The sequence below is a fragment of the Poecilia reticulata genome, linkage group LG18 (genome assembly GCF_000633615.1).
Source record: "Poecilia reticulata strain Guanapo linkage group LG18, Guppy_female_1.0+MT, whole genome shotgun sequence".
In the NCBI taxonomy this organism is placed as follows: domain Eukaryota; kingdom Metazoa; phylum Chordata; class Actinopteri; order Cyprinodontiformes; family Poeciliidae; genus Poecilia; species Poecilia reticulata.
The window spans coordinates 16862722-16885381 of NC_024348.1; the positions used below are offsets into that span (position 1 = coordinate 16862722).

A 22660-nucleotide genomic window follows, 5' to 3' on the forward strand; every position below is an offset into this window, starting at 1 on the left:
GGATTTAAAAAGCAACAGCACAAAAGTGAAAATGTGATGATTTTTGCATTTATACATACATTTTTGTTTGACTTTTTCTTTTCTTTTTTTTTTTTCTAAAACTGTCGTTTCAGCATTCCATTATGGAGAGCCATTACAGCCAAAATTAAATACATGAATATATAGGGAAATACTCCTGGTAAAGATGTGTTCTAGGCTCTTAGAATAAATATTTATTATTACCGTCTCACAAAAATAAACAGAAGGAAAAAAAGATAAAACTTAGCATATTTATAATTTGTATAACAACATATCCGTGTTCAGTTTTTTCAACATACTCTTCAAAATGGGAAAAACTAGAGAGTATGATGTACAGAAGGAGTCATTCTTCACAAGTCAGGAAATAATAATAAATAATTATGAAAAAATAGCTACTCAACCAAACGTACCCATATTTACAGTCACAGCAATCACAAGAAAATATCACATATCTACCTATCTATCCATACACACACACACACACACACACACACACACACACACACACACACACACACACACACACACACACACACGTATACATGTTGTTTTTTAGGAGTTTGGTCTTTAAACTGACAGCATTTGATACTATTCCACCTCGTTTCCACATTGCTACCAGGGGTACCAAAGCCTAGGAAAGGTGCTGTGTATGTCTGCTGTTCACGAAATCAAAGTAAGCATCTGAGCTGTACTCACCTTTGACCCTTTAGGTCCAGGCATACCAGATTCTCCTTGTGAACCCTGCCAAGGGTAGTAAAATAAATTAAACTACACGTCTCAGGTATTAAATTACTTGCAGCGGACATCTGATGCACGTTTCGGTGTGGAAATATCATCAACCTCCCAGACTCCTCTTGGGGAACCAACACCTGGGTTAAAAACAAAGCTTAAAAACAAACGTCTCTTAATATGATGTTGCTGCTGAGCAACAGAGGACGTGTTTATTTGAACACTCTCCCTAACTAATCCTGGGTCTAGCTTGGGGCTTCTAACAGGATATGTACAAGAGTCATCTGAGTCCTCTAAGTTTAGACTGCAGCTTACGCCACCAGCAGGGTCACTGGCAGACATAAACAAAACGGTGAACTCATTTAGAGTCGGTTTACGTAACTCCCAAGATCCTAGAACGTCATGGTCATTAAAACATGATCGTTAAAACAGCTTTGTTCTTTGGACAAAAAAAAAAAAAAAGAAGAAAAAAGTGAATTTCTTAGTAAGTTAATAAATTATAAGTTCTACTTTTCAGGATCTGAAACAGGATAAATGCTGTTTTCAGAAGGAATACTCTAGATGGCAGCAAAGTCACAAATATGAGCCTCGTTCATCCTGCCGTCGGGTTGGTCGGATGCGCGTGTGCTCCATGTCCTCACCTTTGGCCCAGCAGGTCCGATTTCTCCTCGATCACCCTTTCCTGCTGGTCCGTGGTCACCTTTCTCGCCCTGTTAAGGCCAAAACACACACGCTGCTCAGAAGACGTTCAGTGGCAGAACGACAAAGAGCGACTGAACAAAACACATGGGGGGTTTTATAGGTGGGAGAATGGCTTTAGAAGAGGGGAGTCAAACAGTCCTCGTGGGACGGTGCCCCGCATGTCTCAGATACACTCCGAAACAGCTGAATCAAACGGATAAATTACTTCATCTTCAAACGGATAAATTGCTGCTGACGTAAGTCGTCTAGGTCAGCAGTGGCACGCTCAGGAACTGTTCACTTGATTTAGTTTCGTTGAGTCAGGGAAACACCAGAAACAAGGGGAGTCCTGGCCTTCGAGGATCGTTATGCAGCAGTAATAAGCTGTTTTGTTTGATTGTACGTTCATTTACAACCACACAAAGTTTTACTTTTTTTTTTTTTTTTTTTTACACTTTCCTTTCAAGCAGCCAAGTCTTTCCTGAAATCTTTTAAAATGGTCTTGACGAATAGTTCTCCAGACTTTCTGGAGGTCTTTTAATATTCTTTGAATTTTGGCTGTTTTTTCTTTTTACTATTACTTAGTTCAATTCTTGCATACATATTTGACCCTGAGGGAATATTGTCTAGTTTGTGCAAAAATAAAAGCAGGACAAACTACAAGTTGCTTAAAAAGGGCATCTACAGCCAGTTAATGTCTGGAATTTATGTTTCTCAGCCGCAGGAAAAAAAATCCAGTAAAGACATGATGCAGGATACATGATCCTCCTGTTGATCTTGCTCCAGCTAACAGCTCTATTTAAACCACAATAGTGGTAAAGTACTATTCTCTGTTCATTTTATCTTTAGCATTTTCAATAAATTTAACCTAAGAAATACAAAATTCTGTCTTTGCATGCATTAATCACAAAGACTGCTAGCAGCTAATTTTCCAAATAAACAATTTGAAGGTATTATCTTCTTAGAGCTGCTGAGCTGCTTTTTTAGGGTATTTTATGTCTCATCCAAAAGGCTTCAGCTCTTCAGAGGTTCCTCAGAATTCAGCTTAGAACTAACTAGACAACGTTATTTAAAGGAAAAGTGAAACATCTTCAAGAATCAACCACCGCCAGCCCTTTATCCATCATACAGCCATCGACATTACCTGGTAATCATCACTTATCGGGTCTGTTAAAAACCAGACATCGTCCTTGACTAGTGACCTCAATAACCAACTTAGCCATCACCAGAAGCGGTCAAACCGCAGCTGGTGATGATGCCCCTCATTCACTATGTCCCAAATGTTTATATTGTGTTTTACACTTTTGTAAGTTTTTTCTAGAAACCAAATTTGGTCTGGTAGCTTTCCTTTACGAGCCATATGACTTCAAGAGAAACTGATAATTATGGCAGCTGCAAAATAACCTCACTCCACTTCAGCTAAGGATGTTCTCGACGCTGGACAAAACAAAACGACTACGTAGAAATGGTGACTGCTGTCGTAGATATGCATCGTCACGACGCAGGTTTAGCAGCACAGCCACCCATTGGTGGTGTATGTGAAAGTGATGCCAGCTAGAGCGGCATGTACCTGTTACTGCAGGTCAAATCCATTTGCTATCCATTTTGTTCCCAAGCGCACCGCGTTCCGCGCGTCCTCAGAAGTTGGGAGTATATCCCCTCCAAAACAAAAAAATGACAGAAAACTAAACCCCCCCCCAAAAAAAACCAGTATCCTCACATATGGAGCTAAAGCCTTATAAATAATAATGTTTTTTCTGCAGCAAAAAAGGCAGCTGTAGAGCTGAAACTTTCCACAACTTTACCAAACCTGTGTAAATTGTTAGAATGAAGGATCAAACTAAAGGGAACTACAGCATGACTCATGACTTTTACATCAGTAGATATTTTTGGAAAAACAGTTGCACCCTTAAAAACGAGGTACCGACCCAAGTTTAAGTCTATGAGGATAAATAAGTCTTGCAAAGTTTTTTTTTTTTTTTTTGGTCCTGCTGACACATTGCACTAGCTGTCCAGCACACAGTAAAAAATAAAACCTTGTGGCACAGTTGTTGTTGGCGAAAAAGGGGAAACCTCTCTGCACCGGACCATCTTCCAAGAGAGTAAAATCAGCAGCTACAGAACAGAACTCGCAAAGCCCTTATTTATATGTAATTTAATTGTAATAAAACCGAGTTATGAGGGTCCCGGTACAGATCTGCCTTTAGTTCCCCGTAAAACTAACAAAATGTTGCTCAACGCAGTAGAGTGCGATGGAAAGAGAATACATTCTGATTATCAAAGCACTGCAAGCTGCCTGATGTTTGGATCGTCACCCCTGGCCCCACAGTAGGATAATGTCATGACTCAAAGGAAGCAGCAGAGGATTAGCTCACTCTGACCGCTTCACTCTGACATTTAGTGGAGACAGAGTTTTAATAAAGTCGGTGACATGACGACACGCCATCCACTGCTCTGTTAGCACAGGGTTATTAAAATCTGTCAAAAAGCGTCTCGTCCGATTCGTCGTCGATCACCGTCGCGACACGAAAGAGGGTCGGTCAGGAAAACTGACGTCACTCACTTTAGTTCCTGGGAGTCCTGGAAGTCCTGGTTCTCCCTGGGGGCCGAGGAATCCTGGCTCACCCTGAAAAACACCCGAAAGAAGAAGAAAAAAAAAAAAACAACAACAAAAAAACAGCGATTACTCACTTTTCCACAGGGCGTTTCTAATGAGCGCTAACCAGCACACGCAAGACGAGTGACCGAATACATTCGTGAGGACAGGCATGCACTTACTGCTGCTCGCACACTCCCACGTGCACACAAGCAGACCGAGGATCACATGCATTAATCACAACGACAGGCAATTTGTTAATTGCTCCTTTAGTTTCACATATACTAACATTTTTCTTTCTCATGAGCCTGAACATATGATACGACAGGCCTTAGCAGAAACTCATCAAGACCCTAAGAAATGAGGTAGAGTGTGCAAAAAAAAAAAAAAAAAATGGCACTTCACGTTTTTGTATGAAGTATGATGCTGCACTGGATTTGTGCCGCATTTGATTGTAAAGCAGCAACCAAAGTCCCAACTAGAGCGCTTCAGGTGCTCAGGAAGCCCCTCCATGAAGTGATGGGCATGTAGTTCTCTAAGTGTTAAACCAAACAGCAAAGTATGCGGAGGAAGAATAAAGGTGCAAGGCGAGCTCAGAACCTGTTAAAGTGCCACGTTAGCAGAACTTTTTAAGAATCACATCAAACATGCAGGCCTGCTAAGTAAAAACAGGAGTGTAAGAAATGTAAAATGAAAGTTTTTTTTTTTTTTTAACAAGCCAAACACGTTGCAGGCACATAAAGAAAAGGGAGAGAAACACAAACCGGAAAACAGGAACAAGCATCAGCGTCATGCCTGTGTCAGCACTCGCAGCTCAAACACGTTATTTTTTCAAGCCAGTGGTCCTGAGATACGTTAATGTGACTACACTAACATGAGAAGGTTATTAAGTGCTGGTTGCATGTTTAGCTTCTGTGCTATTGCTTTCCAAACCAGAAAGAAAAAAAAACAACAATCCTAAAGATGTGACTAATTAAACTTCCTCCCCTAAACGACCTGGATTAAACTGGGGTTCTGTGGACAGTTTATGAGAACCTAAGGTCTCAAAATCCAGATAACTTTCTGAAGGCCCAAAATTTAATTAAGCAGTGTTCCTCAAAGGAGGAAGCTGAATGGGGAAGGGTGGGAGGGTCAAAACCAAAGTGGATTTCTAGGATCTGGAAACAATTTCAAATTATTCAAATCTCAAATATTTTACAGCTGTGAACGAGAACCCTCTATTTTATAGACCTTTAAACTGCTACAATATTTGCCTTACATGGACATTTACACTGATGACGAAGAGTGTAACGAGATCTCGTGGCACGCCATCGCATTAAGTCTTTTCAAAGTGAAATCCTTCTTGAAAATGAGTGAGAAATTGAAGTAGGAAACAAAGCAGTTTTCTTTTATTGCCAGAGAACAATGTTCAGTTTCTACAGCCGACCTGTAGGGGGAACAGCTCCACCCGAGCAGCCAGGTGTGGCTGGCAGCAAGACATTGTCGATGTAAATCGGTGAACAGAAACCAACAGACTTTCTCAAGAGCCGGTGAGCTTACAGTTTGATGGAGGAGTGGAAAAGAACAGGAAAGTGACTCACCAGAGTTATTTTAGTGGCTGATTTCTAATGAGACCAGTCGATGTCTTATTCGTACTTTTGGCTGATCATTCGCCATACCATACTCTTACAGTTTCCAGTATTTTTTTGTACCAGACGACCAACAATTTCAATACATTTCCTGAAGCCGATAACGTATGCTGTAAGAAAATGTCACGTGATTTCAATAAATGTCTCTCAGCAGAAGTATTCAATAAATACTCAATTACCTAGAAAATAAGCAGATGTGTCATGGTAAATGAGTGTGAAGTGTAGGACAGCACACTCAAGTCATCATCGTTTTGTGTGGTACACACACACACACTATGTTTTTTACATAAATATAATTAATCAGAAATTTTAGGGAAAACAAAAAAAGTAACATTTTTAGAAACTATAACTAATATGACACAAACGTTTGTCTGAAACAACCATCCGTTTGTGAAACTTTTTTTAATGACTAAATTTTCACCCCTGCTGAAGACATTCAGAGAATCACCACCTCTAGGTGAGCTGCTAACTGCGTAAAACCTTTTCCTCAGAGCTCAAATTGAAAGCATCTGAACAAACTCGCCGACAGCAGAATTTCCAGACTCTCCAGACATTTTCAGGAAGTGGGCTAAAGCTCTTAAAAACGGATGCTATTCACAAATTCATAATGACACAATTACCCTGCACAAATTTAGCCCTAAAATGCAAAGTTTTCGCTGCACTTGAAGGTGAAGCAGCTCCTGCAGATGTACGCTCATGTATGCGTGCAAATCCCTCAGCGGATTGAGGGAAAAAAAAAAAAAAGCAAGATCGTCAGACCTCAGCGCCATGACAATGGGTGAGCCGAGCTGCTCTGAGCTCTCTCAGGGGGGCAGAAGCGGATGGACACGGACAACACCGGGTGGACATGACTGAGAGGGGGGATGAAAACAGCGAGGCAATTACCTTTATCCCTGGGAGTCCAGGCAGCCCTGGAAGTCCTGGCTCACCCTACACAGGAAGAGTGCGACATGTTACAGCCAAGCCAAGCTAAGCTGAGTCAAGCCTCATTTGCAGGCTCGTTGGGGTTTTTTTTATTAGCTCTACACGTTATTTCCTGTTTTTGTTTTCGCTGGCTATCGAGTTGCCGCGGCTCTGGAAAGCAGTCTCCTGGCTTGAGTTGACTGTCATTTGCTTGAATGGGGATGGGAGTATTAGCAGAACAGAAAGCACATGCATCGTTTTTTTTTTTTTTTTTTTAATACTAGCTCATGCAGCTGTAGCTTGACAGTCTGATTAGTGCTTGTTATAACACTCAACCCTTCACAAGGAGCAGCAGAGTTTCAGTTTGAAGATTTTATTGGTTCGGACAGGTGTGAAAAGTCCCGGTTTCTAAAAAGGAAAAAAACTGTCAGATACGTTGGGTTACGGTTGCAGAAGCTGTTTGGGAGAGCTGCAGTGACTTGTGGATCATTAGAGTCTGGCAGCGTGGGAAGCTCCCATTTTACCCAACTTTTTCTGTTTCAAAAAAAAAAAAAAGTCAAAAACTCCAGAAGTTTTGAGCAGCGAACCCAGTATGAGATCCAACTTTAAGTAATAATAAAAAATAAAAAAAAGACTCCCAAAAATTCAGAGGTCATGTCCTTTCTGAGGCATCTGTGAGACTTCAAAGATAAAAAATTTGGACTGGGAATAATTTAATGCTCAATTAGGCCCCTTGTATTTATGGCTTCTGAAAAAGAAATGATTAGTGCTGCACGAGAATGATCAACTTTAACGACACTTGCGGGATCAGAGAGAAGGCTGTAAAGTTACTTTGTGGCTTATGAAAGGGACTGTAAATTAGTGAATAAAAATCTTTCTTGTGGACAAACACTTTACCAGCAGTTATTGGCAAAAATCATCCAATGGGAAATATCTTTATCCCTGGATTTCTAAAGATGATTAGGGATAGGTTTTTTGATGTTTCTGCAGAAACAGGTCGAGTATGAAATATTCGAGAAAGTGAGACGGTTTGCGTCTCGTCCGCAGCATCGAAAATCAAACTGGTTTGCGAGAAAAAGGGGGAAAAAAAGGAAAACATATAACAAATGCAACACATAGGATTTAAAAAGTGACAGAATTGCGGTTGCAGTCAGGTCTTTCTGCTTTGCAACAGTTTAATCACAATGACTTACAATGCCTAGCAGAGATATTCATACAGTGCTTTGCCCTTCAACTAAACCCATTCAACGATTTGCCACATTAGAACCACAAACTTGGATGCACTTAATTGGGATTTTATGTGATAGACCAACACAAAGTAGTGGAGCACTTTCCACTACTTTGAATGCTCCACTTCAAAGTAGTGGAGCACTCTTAAGTAAACAGAAACATGGTGTGGAATATATTTGTATTTATCGCCTGTGAGTGTGACTTTCTCCTCTTCCAGCTTTTCACATGTACAGACTGATATTTTTGGCCCATTATCTGACAATGAGCTCTAGCTCAGTCAGACTGGACAAGTAACACCTGAATGCTAGTCTTCATATCGCATCACATTATTCTCTGTTTTAGCTCTGGTTGTATGTTTAGGGTTGTTGTCCTCCTGGAAGGTGAACTTCCACCCCAGTTTCATTTCTTTTGAGGTGTTCCTCAAGGATTACCCTGCAATTAGCTCCATCTGTCTTAGCCATCAGTTCTGACCAGCTTACATGCTGAGGAAAAGCATGAGCAGTCTGCACTGGCACTCTGCTCAATGCAAACACAAACTGGACTTGCTTGAATAGAGACCCGTCTAAAACCGGCAGGGCCAGGGTTGGGAACCACTGACCTGGTCTAGGGCAAACATCAGAAAGATTCCTTATGGTATTCTTCTTGCTGCTTTTTTAATAAAGACCAGATTTGTGAAGTAATCTGGTAAAAGACTCCTGCTTTGGCTATGGATCTTGGTAGGTTTACAGAACCGTACTTGTTCCATTTTCAGATAATGCAACGAACAATGCTCCATGAGAAGTTCAGAGCTTGGGATATGCCTTTGATTATTACTTCTCCAAGGAGCATGGATCGTTCACTAATGTTCTCTAACAAACGTTTGAGGCCTTTACAGTTGTGTTCATGCTGATATTGAATTACTGCACAGTGGGGGTAGTTGTTTCAGTTGTCTTGCAGGAAGAAGCTCCCAGACTTAAATCCTGGCAGGAGTTTAAGATGTAGTAAACACATTATTTCTGTGCATAAAGGGGCTCTTTCTAGGTACTCCAGCTCCCACAAAACAGGCACGCTAATTACTCCTGTGCCTTTAGCATTCAGTGTATGTGCATGGTTGTTTGTCTCTATGTTACCCTTTAATGGACCGGTCACCTGTACAGGGTGAAGCCCACTTCTCAACCAATGGCCACTAAAGATGTGCAAACCTCCAGGTAATTGGTTGTCCTGGATTTCTGTACCTTCGACATCACAGTCATGCAAAACTTTGTGCTGGTCTATACAAATACAAAAATACCCACCAAAATACAAATTCACCCCCCCCCCCCCCCCCCCACATATTGTGGAAAAGTTTAAGGGTGCAAATAAAACGACAATAAAATACGTTTAGGTTTGGGGTGATGCGATTAGCCAAAGTTTTGCAAAGCACCTTAGTTTGTTGCCTCTGAAGGCAATAAACATGTAGACAAGTTGCCAATGCTTTTCAGTTGCACCGAAGCAAAGCTATTTAATGCGAGAGTCTGGTAAAGTTAGACAAACCTAAATAAATCCTAAACAAAAAGGGGAAACATAATCACAAATGTTAGTATGGTGTTCTGAGAGGTTGTGATGCCTGAAAAACTGAATCACAGCTCTACAATAGTCAATCAGCTTTAGGTGTCAGATTTAACCGAGCCTTTCTAATGTAGAAAACATATTTTGCACAACAGACTCCACTAGGCTTTGCGATAACCAACCTTCAATTGAAATATCTTGGAATAAAAGCTTCCCCTTCTATTGAGTACGTCTAGGTATGGGCATTGACACTGTGAACAGACATTATCAGTATGCACAGACAGAAATGTCCGTTGCAAGTTTCTGTTGTTCATTCGTGAAAATATTTAACTCAAAAGAAATAATAGCGATTACCTTCTGTCCGCTCCGCCCAGGTTCTCCCGGTTCGCCCTGCAAGACATAAAACCGTGCTCTTCTCAGCTGCTTCATTTACAGACCACCTGAACCAGAACTGCGGGGCTTTTATCCAGAACTTTCCTACTGTTTCCGACCAATAAAAGTGGATTTAGACAAAAGACCATGTTCATATAAACAATTACTCGCAGATCCACAGATCAGGGCCTCTTGAGCTTCAGTGTTTTGTCCAAGAGAAACGCGAAGAGCCAGATTTGAACTTACAACCTTTCAACTAACACACCAAATTATGAGTCATGCAGACACAAAAGTCTATTAAGCCCAAGAGATAAATCAACGTCTTTAATGTGGGCTGTGGGTCTTTTCATCCAGGGCAGCAATCTGTCAACGTCTTGTTAGAATTGCCATAAGAATGACAGTGAAGTTTGTATCCTTTTCACACTAAAATTTAAAGATTATTCAGGTACTTTAAAAGGAAAATCTGAACTGAAAATGAGTGAAAGGCAGACAAAAATGTCAGACAAAAACTTTGCTAAACATGTAGAAAGCCTGTTTCAAAGTGGTTTCATTTTGCCTTGTCATGTGTGCCTTTCATGTCCCTGCTGAATAAATTAGGGATTGCAAGACATTTCTTAATATGCTAAACAGTCACCTTAGCTGATCGAAGGACTCACTGTTTCAATATTTTAAATTAACTTTGAGCTTTTGTCACAATAAAGCAAGATACTTGACCTTGTTATAGTACCGCCACTGGTCTCACATGTTTCCTGACAAATATATTTCACCTTTGAATTCCAGCCAGAAGAACTAATGACTTCCTTTTTTTTTGTCTCCCGGCAACATGTTTATGTGCATTTTGGAGGCGTGTGTGCTTATTCCCAGTCTGGCAGCACATTTTCACATTTTTCAAACAAAACAAAACATAAAAAATTGTTCAGGACTTACCTTGATGCCTGCTGCAGATGAGCCTGCATCACCCTAAAGTAAAAAAAAAAATACAAAAGAATATATGAAGAGATGACACAGAAACTCAGACGTAAGATTGTATTTTATAGATCACTTTCTGTAAAGTTAAAACAGAGGAATGTTTGCATCAGCGAAATGGCTCTAAAAATGATTTCAAAAAAAGCTAATTCACTGAACAATGCCGAATAAAATTACAAAACGGCCGCATTTTTGTGGCGAAAGCTGCAAGGAAATCCAATTAGAAAGAAGGCTGTTTGCTGTTTTAAACAATGAAAGCAGCATTTACCTTCCCACAGACCTTCTGATACAGCATTTAAAGAGGCTTCAGAGCTGGAAATCATTTCAGTGTTTAAAATGTCAGAGCGCAGCAGCTTCGCAATTGTGACACGAGAGGTGAAATCTAACACTATAATAGAAAAATCCACAGTAAAGGAGGTTAGAGGCTTGATAGATGTACTGTAACCATTCAAAATGTACATTTCTCCAGGTAATGCATTGAACTGGATGGAGACAGAGCCACTTATGTTGCGTTTTTWYCCCCCCCCCCCTCCCTTCCAACGTCGTCCAGACATCCAGAAGCGAGGCCCTCTGCTACGCATCGCATTACTGCTGCAGTGTACAGTTAAAGCAGACATAAAACAAGGGGCCAATAAGTGTAATTATGGGCGGTTGGTGGGAAAACGGAGCAGGGAGGAGGAGACTTGGTGCCTTCGGCTCTGGTGCGGACTCTGCGGTTTCACTACACATACGCCTCACGCTCAGAAGTCACAGCAGGAATGCATCTCGCCCTCAGCTTTTTATGGGAATCATTATGATGCACAGCACACAAGTCAGTGTTTAATTGAAGCTCATTTTCGTTTTCTTTTTTTCTCCTCTCCCCCCCTCTTCACAAACTGCGCTACTATTTGCAGCAGTGCTTCTTTTGCTGCACGCTCTGGGATGCCTCTGTGAACATCTCGAAACATGCTATTCCAACCTACGAGTCTTTATTTTACACTGCATTCGGGCGTGTGAGCAAATCTAAGTGAATGCATTTTTACATTTTACAATGCAGAAAAATCCAGTTCACCGTGATGCTATGCGTGGAAAAAAAAAAACCAAGGAATTCATACACTATCAAGCTGAAATGCTCTCCTCCCCCCACCTATGCTTAAGGGGTGGATTTCATGCTGTGGTTGACCAAAAACTAATAAAACTTGTAAACTTTATGGAAAGGCGTTATCAAATGTAAAACAAACGTACGCATCGGTGTTGGTTTTCACCTGTTATTAGCTGGCAGAAAATACCCACATCTGTATTCCATTGTGACATCTCGTACAACGGAGAAACAAGAAAAGACCTCCACTCGTAAAGTTCATAAGCAAAACGTGTTCGCAGTACAAACAATGCTTTTTCCCACAATTTATCACAGCGGGACCACGCTGTTGGAAGGGGAGTGAATCTAAAGGGCACTCTCTTTTACACAAGAAGCCAGCATTTCTTTTGTGGTGGTACCGGAGGACTCCACGCAGGCGATTAACACTTAGATGTGTCACGACATATCTAACAAGGGCAACACCGAGCTCGAGACCCAGGCGAGAGTTATGACCGGGCTTTAATCCCTTCCAAATGTCCGTCGTATGGGATGGAAAAAGCGGTGGAGCTTGGGAGGTGAGCTGAGGTGTGGCGGAGAGAGAGAGAGAGAGAGTGCTGAAATGTCCCATCTGGGCCAATTACCAAGTGGAAGCTGCAGAACTGCGATTTAACCACAGGGCTGAGTGAGACGGAGAGCTGTCACCGCAACTCCTTCATTATGGGCACCCAGACCTGTCGCCGCACACTGGCATTTATAGATAATAGCCCAAAGGTCTCATAATGCATGCTTGGTAAATCAGGCCGTTTAGCAGCTGTTTGCCTGGATGGCGAGATGCGCAAATGAGATGGAGGGAATTAATTTGGGGAGCAGCGAAGCCAGAACCGAGTTGCGACGCAAGTCATGCCACTGCAACCCTCACACATGGCTCTTATTCAACCTTATGGTCATTAGAGGAGATGACCAAATCCACTGGTCTCAGCTAAATATCGGCCTCAGTCACCGAGCAAGAATATATGTGAGGTTTAGGAGGGCAGCAGGAGCCTGCCAAAACGTTAGAAGTGGGCCAGTTAGCAAGACGTTTAGGATGTAAAAAATTATTTTGCCACACTGCTCTGAGCCTGAAACTTCCCAAAAATAAAAAATAAAAAAAATCCAAGGCAACATTTTGACAGGGTTCATTTAGTTCTAAAAACCCTAAATGTTTTTTTTATTATTTTTTTTTTTATCTGCAACTTTTTTCAAACAAGATGAGCCACAGTCAATTTCACACCTAGTTAAATACTTAGACAGTAAATGGCTCAGAACTAAAGCTTTTAACTGGGGTAATGATTTGTTTTAAATGAGGCCAGAAAAAACACACAGACACAGTTGGAAACAGCGATTTTCTCCACTGATGATGGCAACACAGCATGTATTGTCCTGTGTCTATGCGAAAGATGAACAATAGTGGAAAACAACAACAATTACCCAAACAATTATGTTTCTTGAAAAGGTATTCCTACATTTTAAACTTCTTTACATTTTGGCACGTTGCACAAGTCAACTTTTATTTGGATTTTTTGACTGTCGACTTAGAAGAAAGCTATTAGAAGGACTTTGTCCAGCCTTGAGAGGCTGAGAGGCGCTACGCAAATAAACATGACTAGAAAAAAACGAGGCCCAGTCCTGAAAACCATCTCTGTTTACTTCAAAAATACTTTTTTACTTTTGATATGAACATATTGAAAGTGTGACTTCTCTATGTGGTTAGAAAGAATATTTAAATGGAAAAAAAAAAGAAATCAAGGAAGCATGATATATCGTGCCGATTTCGGATTGAGGCAATGTTGGTCTTTTTTTTTTAACATATCAGTATTGGTCTGATAAGTAAAACTGGACTGATATGAACAGCCAATGTTCATTTGCATGTTGTTGAAGTTTGTGTATGGGTTTCACAAAGGAGACGGAGTTGGATATGTGGTATTGTTTGGTCACGCGATGGTGATAGTGGTGCAGCACCAAATTATGAGGTTTTTAACTGATGCGGAGAAGGAATGTAGGTGGTGTAATTGCTTTAACTTTTATACATGTGGTAAGTACATTTATACACTGGTAAGTACTGCCATAAAAGCAGTATTAATGTTGTTTAGCAATAGTGATCAATGAGTCCCTAGTTATTTTTAGAACCTAGACATTTTCAATAATCAAAGAAAATCCGATGAAAAGTGGACATGTCTGGGGATTTGAAGACGTTTGCTAACCCTGAACACATCGACCAGTTGTGAAACACGGTAGTGGAGGCATCAGGCTGTGCGGCTGCTTTTCCCCCCCATCAACTCTGACAGGAAACCTTCTCAAAGTTGATGAGAAGATGGATAGACCAAAAGGAGGTTCTCCTCCGACAGGCCAACAAGTCAAAGTCCAGAAGAAACTTTAATTGAAAATGAAAGTTAAACCTGTGATTTGACGAAACATTGACTCAGTGGGCTGAGTACAAATGTGAACCACATGTATTTTACTTGCAAAAAATAAAATTATTAATTTGCTTTCCAGCGCATAATGAGGAGTGTTGACCTTAGTTGTAGTGAAGGGAGAAAAATTCAAAGTTTACTCATGTCTTTGCATTTTACTTTGCAATGAAGGAATAATTAAGAGCTGCTATAGCAGCTACTATGAATCTCTAAGTAAAAGCTTAGTTTGTGTTGACTGATCATCCAGCATATTGTTCCCGTTTTGGTCTTTTCTAATCTTTTTTCATACAAAATGACATTTAATATATTTCGTTTTATCTCCAAAAACTAACTCAGACGTAGCTGACCTGTCCTGTCATTTAGAGCGCTGCCCCTACAACAGACCCCCCACCATCCAGCTGGTCTCCCCCTGTCCGAGGAAAACCGTGGCCTGACTGCTTACGCTGTCGTTTTCCTCGCCGCTCTCTGCTCCCTGAGGTCTCTAAGCTCAACATAACAAAGCGCATGCTGTCTCACCTCTCACTTAGTGTTTCCACATTTTTTCCTGCACTGAGTGCTGCATATTGTTAACTTTGGCATGCTTAGTCTGGAGGACTGAGGATGCCCTCCGCCCCGCTCATGTCTCTCTGTTCTCTGGTTTCTCCAACCAGCGGTGCTACAACAATACCACGGCGGAGGAGCAATTGATCAGACAAAAAACTCTGATGACAGGGGCCCTGCTTGAGCATACATTTTCTTCTTCTGCTCTGAATTTCAATCTGACATATGTTAAACTCATCTGAAAGTATCTTGATTGAGGCTATTCTTTCCATATGTTGCGCGCTACGTTAAATAAAACATCTAACCTGATGTTGACAGATTGAGATGAGGTAATCTTATCCATCTTAACCTAAACACTCTACTACAGTGGTCCTAAAAATGTGTGCAAAAAACAAAATTCAGTTTTGTGGTGTAAAGAAAAAGAAGCTTAGTTTAAAGTGTGTTCACACTTTAATGTGATCTTGTGCACTGTAAAATTCAACTGAAATCAGAGGAAAGTACAAAAAGTTTAAAAAAAAGGTAAAACAATCTGGTTATATGACTTTAGATAATATTTTCTTGAAGTGCCTTTAGAAAAACATTACTGTGCATCATCAAAACAACACCATACCCGAAGAGATGCACGATGGTAGCAGCTTCATTAATATGAATAAGTTTCTACAAGTAGATCTGTGGGTTTTCTGAAGTTCAAATTCCAAATTCAAGTCAGTTTTGAGTCCAAACACACATCCAAAGTGAGAAGCCATTTTTGAAGCCATCAAAATGGGCTTCAAAGATTCAAAATTAAGGTTGAAGTCAAACCAGAATCCAGAACAAAACACAATAGAAAATCTGTGACAAGAGAGGTCCTCACAATCATGTAGATTTAGAGACCTTTGGCACGGCAGAGTGGGCATAAATCAACAAATGTACCTGTAGCAGGCTAATATATATTTAAACAAAAAAAAACTAAATTCTGAGATTAAGGCAGAAGGCGCTTCGATAACAGATTAACACGTGCACATTTATGCAACCAAGTTATTGTTCCTTCCTTATGTTATTTATAATCCCCCCCCCCGCCCCCCAACAAACTTGGTCTTCTGCTGAATTACTCAGGATCCATGTCACTATATAGGGGGATAATGCAGTTTTTTACCTCACCATAGTCACATTTTTTACAGCTGCCTGTATACTTTTTATGTCAACTATATTTCTAAGTCTTTACAATGACTCTCCCTGGCGTATGCACTTGAAGGATGAGTGGTAACTTCAACTCCTCCAGGAAAAAAAAAAAAAAAAACTATCACTTTTTCCCCTTGTTTTGCTCTAAGGTATACTGGATCAAAGCGTCGCATGAGCTACAAAGTTTTATCACCCTACGCCTACCTTTCCGTTTTGTTCATTCATTTTCCACAGATGATATCTTTCATCTGTTCCCCCCCCCCACCCCCCGAACTGTATCCTTCTCGGCTGCCGACTTCGGCAGCCTTTTAAAAACCGCAGCGCCCATAAAGCGAGAGGTTATCAAAGTTGTTCTCCGCTGAACAGCAATAAATTGGCAGTGACGTTTTGAGTACACTGCTTCCACACGGCTGCCGGTCTGTGAGTTACATTTTGTTTTCATACCTAGCAGTATTCAGAGCAAAAAAAAAAAAAAAAAAAGGAAGCAACTCCGGTGCATAATACATCAAAGTGTTTAGGGCTGGCTGTCTTGGAGCAGCAATTGTGTTACCACTTTTTTGGCAATCTTTGAAGAATTTTTATTCTTTCCGAGAAATGTGAGGAGCTGAATCAACATTTTTTGTGTAATGGTTTATTCAAATTGATAATGGCTTTCTGAAATGCTCTAAAACAGGTTTGCATAGAAAAGGGGTCCAACTTCTGTTGTGAGCTCATAAAATTGAAATGAGGCCGCAGTCTGTTTCCATGAATGCTGCTTTAACATGACAAAAACAGCAAAGGCGACATGGTGGATTTTAGATAGAAAGAATAATAACTCTGAACATGATGTCAGTACCCATATGAGACAAGCCTTTACAGAAAACAAAAGTTTTTTTTGGACAAAAACATCCATCTTTTCAGCGGCGCTCCGGTTCTGCCTATTGTTCGAAATGGATCTCGGTTTGACAAGCTGTCTTTATGATAAATGGTCCCTCCAGAAAAACGAAAAAAAAAAAAAAAGAAAACCAGCATCAGTGTATCGTTGAAATTAAGTTCACATATAACACAATGACAAATCAAGTGCTCGGATGATTGCTTTTATTCAGCCATCACGACCGTTTTAGTGATGGCACATGACCTCAGCTGCCTCTGGCAGTTTCCATATATCTCATCTCAGATGGCGAACATTAACTTTGAGTCATGCTTTTTTGGCCAAAGCCAGACCATCTACTGTTTCTCTGAGCAGGTTCCAAAAATACAAACAAAGAGGAGAAATTAAATAATTTACATACCTTCTCGCCCAAGTCACCTTTCGGTCCGTCTTCACCCATATCGCCCTGCAATGAGATCACATGAAATCACATTCAGCCATTTTTTACGGCCCGGGAACGAATTGGGGATGAAAAAGCTGAACGTTTAAACACGCCTGCTTCGACATGCACACAGTAGGACTGGTCCTCTATCTGTGACCGGCTGCCACGTTAAACAGCGTAATGGACGCTTGAGGAAAAGGCCAAGAACACCGGAGCCAGAATTAAGTATCATTACCATACAAATGCACGGTAATGGCCCTTTATCTTCACTTTGGTCACTGAGTCATCGCATGTGTTTCAAGCACGGCTGATTTCAGGTGATGTAAGAGCAGCTGTGGGGGTCCGAAACTCTTGGCATTGACGACAGCGCCACGGATAACTGAATTCGCAAACTTGGCTCTGAGTGCCAGTGCTGTTTTCTATCCGTGCCTGATGCTTAGCTAAATGACTAGCAGTGGTTTTTCTCTTATTTTCATCTGCTCGTCGGACTAAAACGTAAACATTAGATTCACATCTCATGAGAGCTGCCAAAAGGCTGATATCTTTGTAAAGAGTTGTGACTGTATGAAAAAGGCTGACGCGTCATCCGAGTCTGGAAGAAGAATTAAGTACTCTTCCATGCAGTGGGCAACTGTACACCTGACTTATGGTCAAAACACATTAGCAGAGTGCCATGCACGACAGAACAATGTAATAATTTCAACTATAACAACCCAGATTGGTGGTGTCATACTGCAGTCTCAGCGCCCACCTAATAAATCACTGTTCATTTGTCCAAGCTTCTCAATTAAGCCAATTTACGGGGCCTGGATGGTAGGGCCGGCGTTCCAAAATCAGTTCTCATTTGTCATAGTTGCGTGACAAGTTTGGCGTAATTTTGTTCTTGGTCCCATGTTGTCCACCCTTTCTTGTCAAACCCTCTCTGCTGAACCTTTCGCCTCCTTTCGCAGGCAGCACTATTGTGCGATTAATCAGAATTTTTTTTAGATGCGTTTGTTTATGCAGAAAACAGCCCCATATGACTCAACTTCCAGAAGTGAGAGAAATTGTCTGAGGTCAGTGATTTTCATCCTTTAATGGACTCTGCTGCCGTGTTGGTGTTGCGTTTCCTGCTTTTCAGTGAACATCACCTGTTCACTGTGAGCATTCGATTTGATATCTCTTTTTGAAACCACGTTAATAAACTCTCCTTTTTATTTTGTAATCACTCAAAAATGAAATTAACGAACCAACATGTTTGATGGCCTGGAGCTTTACTGCATGATTTCCATATCGGTAGCGAAAGTATGCGCAAAAATCCAAGTTCTGCTCACCAACAACAAGACAAAAAAAACATAATTGCATAAAGTTTATGGTTAAAATGTCATTCCTAAAGCAAATATTCTGAAAATATTCACAGAACCAAGATGCTTCAAGCCAAATGCCAGAAACAACTGATCTGTGAGCATCGTTTTTCCCCTCCTAGAGATAGTTTTAGCCCATCATAATAGCTTACCAAGCATTCTAGTTAGCATTTTAGCTCGCTAACATGTCAACTAAAATCCTTTGCTAGTCAGCTAATGTTAGAATGCTATGTTATTTAGCTAATATGCTAAAACTTGAAGTTTTGACAGGACATTCTGAACAACTAATCCTATCTAACGGTACAATGACTTGTACAAGGAGGTTTTAGCTAAAATATTTCAAAAGTGGCTGACAAAAATGGGACTAAAGTATAGCAACATCGAATCAATAAATCACAAGTAAATGTTGACAATGTTGAACATTTTATCTGCTGGTTAATTGGTTTACAGTCAAAACCCTAAAACAACAGTTTATATGTTGACATATTAGGTTCCTCTGAAACACGAAAGGCTATGGTATTTGCTCCAAGCTCTGTCTGGCAGTGAACTGGTCATCTCACTTTCCATAAATCCACTAGACTACAAATCATGCACTGACTTAGGAGGTCTGTGGGTATGACATCAAAGCTCGTTTCCTTTTGTAAATTATTGAGGGATAACCTAAAGAAAAAAAAAAGCTTACTCTCGCAGCTCGTCTCCTTGACATGTGTGTTTTTCCATCAGGAAATCTATATGTTGGAAAGTGAAACGACTGCGAGCACGGAGTCAGTATCATAACAGTTTAGTTTCCCCGAGTTTGCTTGCTGGCTCCTGAATGGGAGAACAAAAGCCAAAGACTACAATTTATATTGACAATACTGGCTTTACTTCAGAAAGGCAATTCTCAGTTTGGAGGTTCAGACCCTCGAAGAGGTCTGACAGCTCTGGAAATTAACTAAAATTACATTCTGCTGAACAAATACATTAATTTATAAAACTTCACTTGTAAGAATGTTTTCTTTTTTTTGCTTCTGTGTTCATAAAAAACAGCTATTAGGACTAAAGTGCCAGTCTCTTCTAAAACTAGTCGAATCTATGGAAGTGGAGTTGTCTTGAGAAGACGAGGCCTGTTTAGACGGGTTCGTAAAAAAGACGCGGAAACTCCTGGTATGAAGTGAATATTTCAAGAGCGGCGTATTGTGTGTGGGGAGGCCTGGAAGTCGGTTTTACACCGTTTTAAACTGAAACATTGGAAACCAACCTACCTTCTCACGCCACTGATTTATGCTTATGACTGTTCAAATTGACGTGATCCTGCATCATTAGAATCTGCTGGGTGCAGTTTCAGCAACTGCACATTGAGCTGTTATTTGCATCCAGCTAATTCTCCACAGGACGCCCGTAATGCGCGGGAGCAGCGGTTGCTACGAGATTGTTTCCACAAAGCCTCGTTATTACAGTGAACCAGGTATGTTGGCGGCGGAGGATAAGTCTGATTCGACTGAAAACAAGAGCCCGAGGGCCGATTTTGTGGTCGATAAAGTGTCCTGAATCATCAGTTCCTTCCCGATCGCTGACGACTTGGTCAGTGTTTACACCTCCCACTTCCAACTAGAGCAAGTTATGGCACCATTAGAACCATGGAATGGAGAAAGTAAAGCGGTTTTTCCTCTGGGAGGCTTTTTTTTTTTTTTTTTTTTTTTGGAACCTGTAAAGGCCATTTGCCCAGAATTGAAGAAACTGGGTGCAGTTTTATGACTCATTTAATCACGGGCTAACTGACGGCCAGATCTTCGATGGGAGTCACCTTTGAAAATACAAGCTGGAGTTGTGAGGCATAATAGCATGAACTGCCGTCATTTTACCACAAAGGCTATTCAAACACATGGTGGGATACTTAGAAGGATGTGTGGGGATCTGAGTTATTACTTTACCTTTTCACCCTGTTCTCCCTTTTCACCCTGTTGGAAAAGAAAAAAGGGAATTAGACACAGGACAGGTTGGATGGTGGATGGGGGAGTTGGACTGGACTGCAGTTATGCAAGTGTGGATTGTGTCTGGGGTTAAATTTGTGCTAGATTACAGAAATAGAACAGTTTCTTGTTCCCCAGCCACACGTGTAAGTGCCAGTTTTTGTAAATGTTCTTTTGGGAAAACCTTTCACGTGTAAAACTTAACAAACTGTAGCTCCAAAAACTCAAAAATACATAGAAATATTTACAATTAACATGGGCCACATTGACGTCTTCATGCTTAAAGACGGGAAAATAATCATTATAAATGGATATTTGACAAAACAAATGGCAGCACGACACAAAAGCCACAGACAATGAGCAAAAAGTAAAGCAGTACGTGAAGCAGAAAGAAAATATGTCGTTAAAAGAATAAGAGCACACAGAAAACGTGTGCACCAGACCTTGGCCCCTGGGATTCCGTCCTGTCCTGGGATGCCAACATCTCCCTATTGACAGCACAACACACAGCAGCTGTATTCAGTGTGCGTCCTATCAAAGTTTGAACTCCAATTCCAGATCTGGACATACAAAATTGCACATATGCACGGAGCGTTCTACTTCCTCCGTCCTTATAGTCGAAATAAAGCCTGAAGAGGTAATAGAGTCTACTGCTAACTGCCGCATGCTTCCAAGAGTCTACTGGCGCTCTTGGCTCTGGGTCACGTTGTGTTACAGAGGCTCTGCGTTGGCTGAGAATTCAGGCTTTTTAACAACACCGTCAGTCAAAGGACACGACTAAAACAGAGTGGGAGTCAAAGCACAAGAAGTAGATAAAAAGCTAGACTAACGCAGGAAAAAAACAAAAAAAACAAAAAACCTGCATATGGAATATTTGGAAGTAATTTTGGAAATATTTGGAAATTTAAATCCACAAAACTGTTGGAGGGGAAGAGACAAGATATGTACTTTAACTTTGGCTGCCTGTAAGATGGTTGGAGACAACAGTTGGAATTGACATGCATTAAAGTGCAGGTTTATTTCTTTATTCGCTTGAGCCTGCTCACCCCTCTGCCTGCAGTGGGATCCATGGCTATACAAACAGAACCAGGCTCCAGAAACAGCTCAACATAGTCTGTTTTAATCAACAGGACTAAGATCATTGCGATTCATACGTATTACTCAAAGTTAATCTTCACAAAGATAGAAATATGTGTCTATAACAACAACAATCACATCTTTGCACACACACACACATGACGTTTGTCCTTAACATTTCTAACTTAAGAGCTTCCCATTCACTTTTACGACCTCTCTTTCTCCTGCTGATCCTCCTTATCACCTTGACGACTCTCTAAGTCATCTAGCTCTAGTTAATTAAAGTCGGTAAATTATAGCATCATTTTCTCCACAGATGTACTCCAGAGCTTGTTTCCAACTTTCTCTCATAAGAGCCACACACACAAAAAAAGGAGAGAGCGTGCTCCCAGCCTTTGAGCTCATCTGCACTTTCACATATACGTGAAGATTTATAAAATCTGTGTGTACTGCCCACAGTACACACAGAAAATGACTAATTCGTCATTTCTTGGACGGTAACACAGTTCTGATCTTTTATTTTTCTACAGCCACCTTGATCTTTCAGTGCTCTGCATTAGGTTTTAGAGTGCAGCAGCTGTTGTTGGCTTGTTTATAGTACAATAACAAGCCAGACTCAATGTTTAGAGATAAAACGACTTTAAATCAGTCAATCCTAGCTAATCAGTTTGTCATTAGATAATCGAGGAGAACTCTTACGTTCGGTTTGTGACTTTTAAAACAATAACCGCGAAGCTACCCTGGGGCTCAATTTTCTCATCCGCTCTTCTCTTTGACTAGAGAGAAGAGCATGCGTTATGGCGCTTAACCAGCGAAACCCTAAGCATACTGAATCTGTTTGGTACGAGAAAAAAAAATGAAAGGATAAACATTAACAGAGCTGGCCAAAAACTAAATACTTATTGTTTTGTTTCCTGGATATCAGTAAAAGAGGAAAACCAAGTCCATCTGGTCTAAAGCTTTAATCTCTCTGCAGCTCAAAGTGGTGAAACCGACCTCAGTGCATTTGTTGCCAAAAATAATTAACCTCCTTGACCTTTGCAAACCTACCACATCGTTACCTTTTCTCAAGAAGTAACTACTTCCAAAGGCAGACGGGCAGCTCCAACCAGACGGAGTCGCTTAGTGACGGAAAGTA

At 40.8% G+C, this 22660-nt stretch overlaps 1 protein-coding gene across 10 annotated transcripts in view; it reads right to left on the bottom strand.

Annotated features, from left to right (window-relative positions):
* The window catches only part of col25a1 (collagen type XXV alpha 1 chain), a 194387-nt gene that overhangs the window by 16389 nt on the left and 155338 nt on the right, over window positions 1-22660 (bottom strand). For 9 of the 10 annotated variants that reach the window (XM_008435853.2, XM_008435847.2, XM_008435850.2 and 6 more), the window contains exons 12-20: window positions 20889-20933; window positions 20407-20433; window positions 17130-17174; window positions 10612-10644; window positions 9667-9702; window positions 6538-6582; window positions 3992-4054; window positions 1389-1457; window positions 715-759 (exon numbers count right to left, since the gene is read on the bottom strand). In XM_008435853.2, the coding sequence (XP_008434075.1) occupies window positions 715-759; window positions 1389-1457; window positions 3992-4054; window positions 6538-6582; window positions 9667-9702; window positions 10612-10644; window positions 17130-17174; window positions 20407-20433; window positions 20889-20933 (408 nt within the window). The remainder of the gene's footprint in view (window positions 1-714; window positions 760-1388; window positions 1458-3991; window positions 4055-6537; window positions 6583-9666; window positions 9703-10611; window positions 10645-17129; window positions 17175-20406; window positions 20434-20888; window positions 20934-22660) is intronic. The other variant, XM_008435851.2, reaches the window with a different exon arrangement.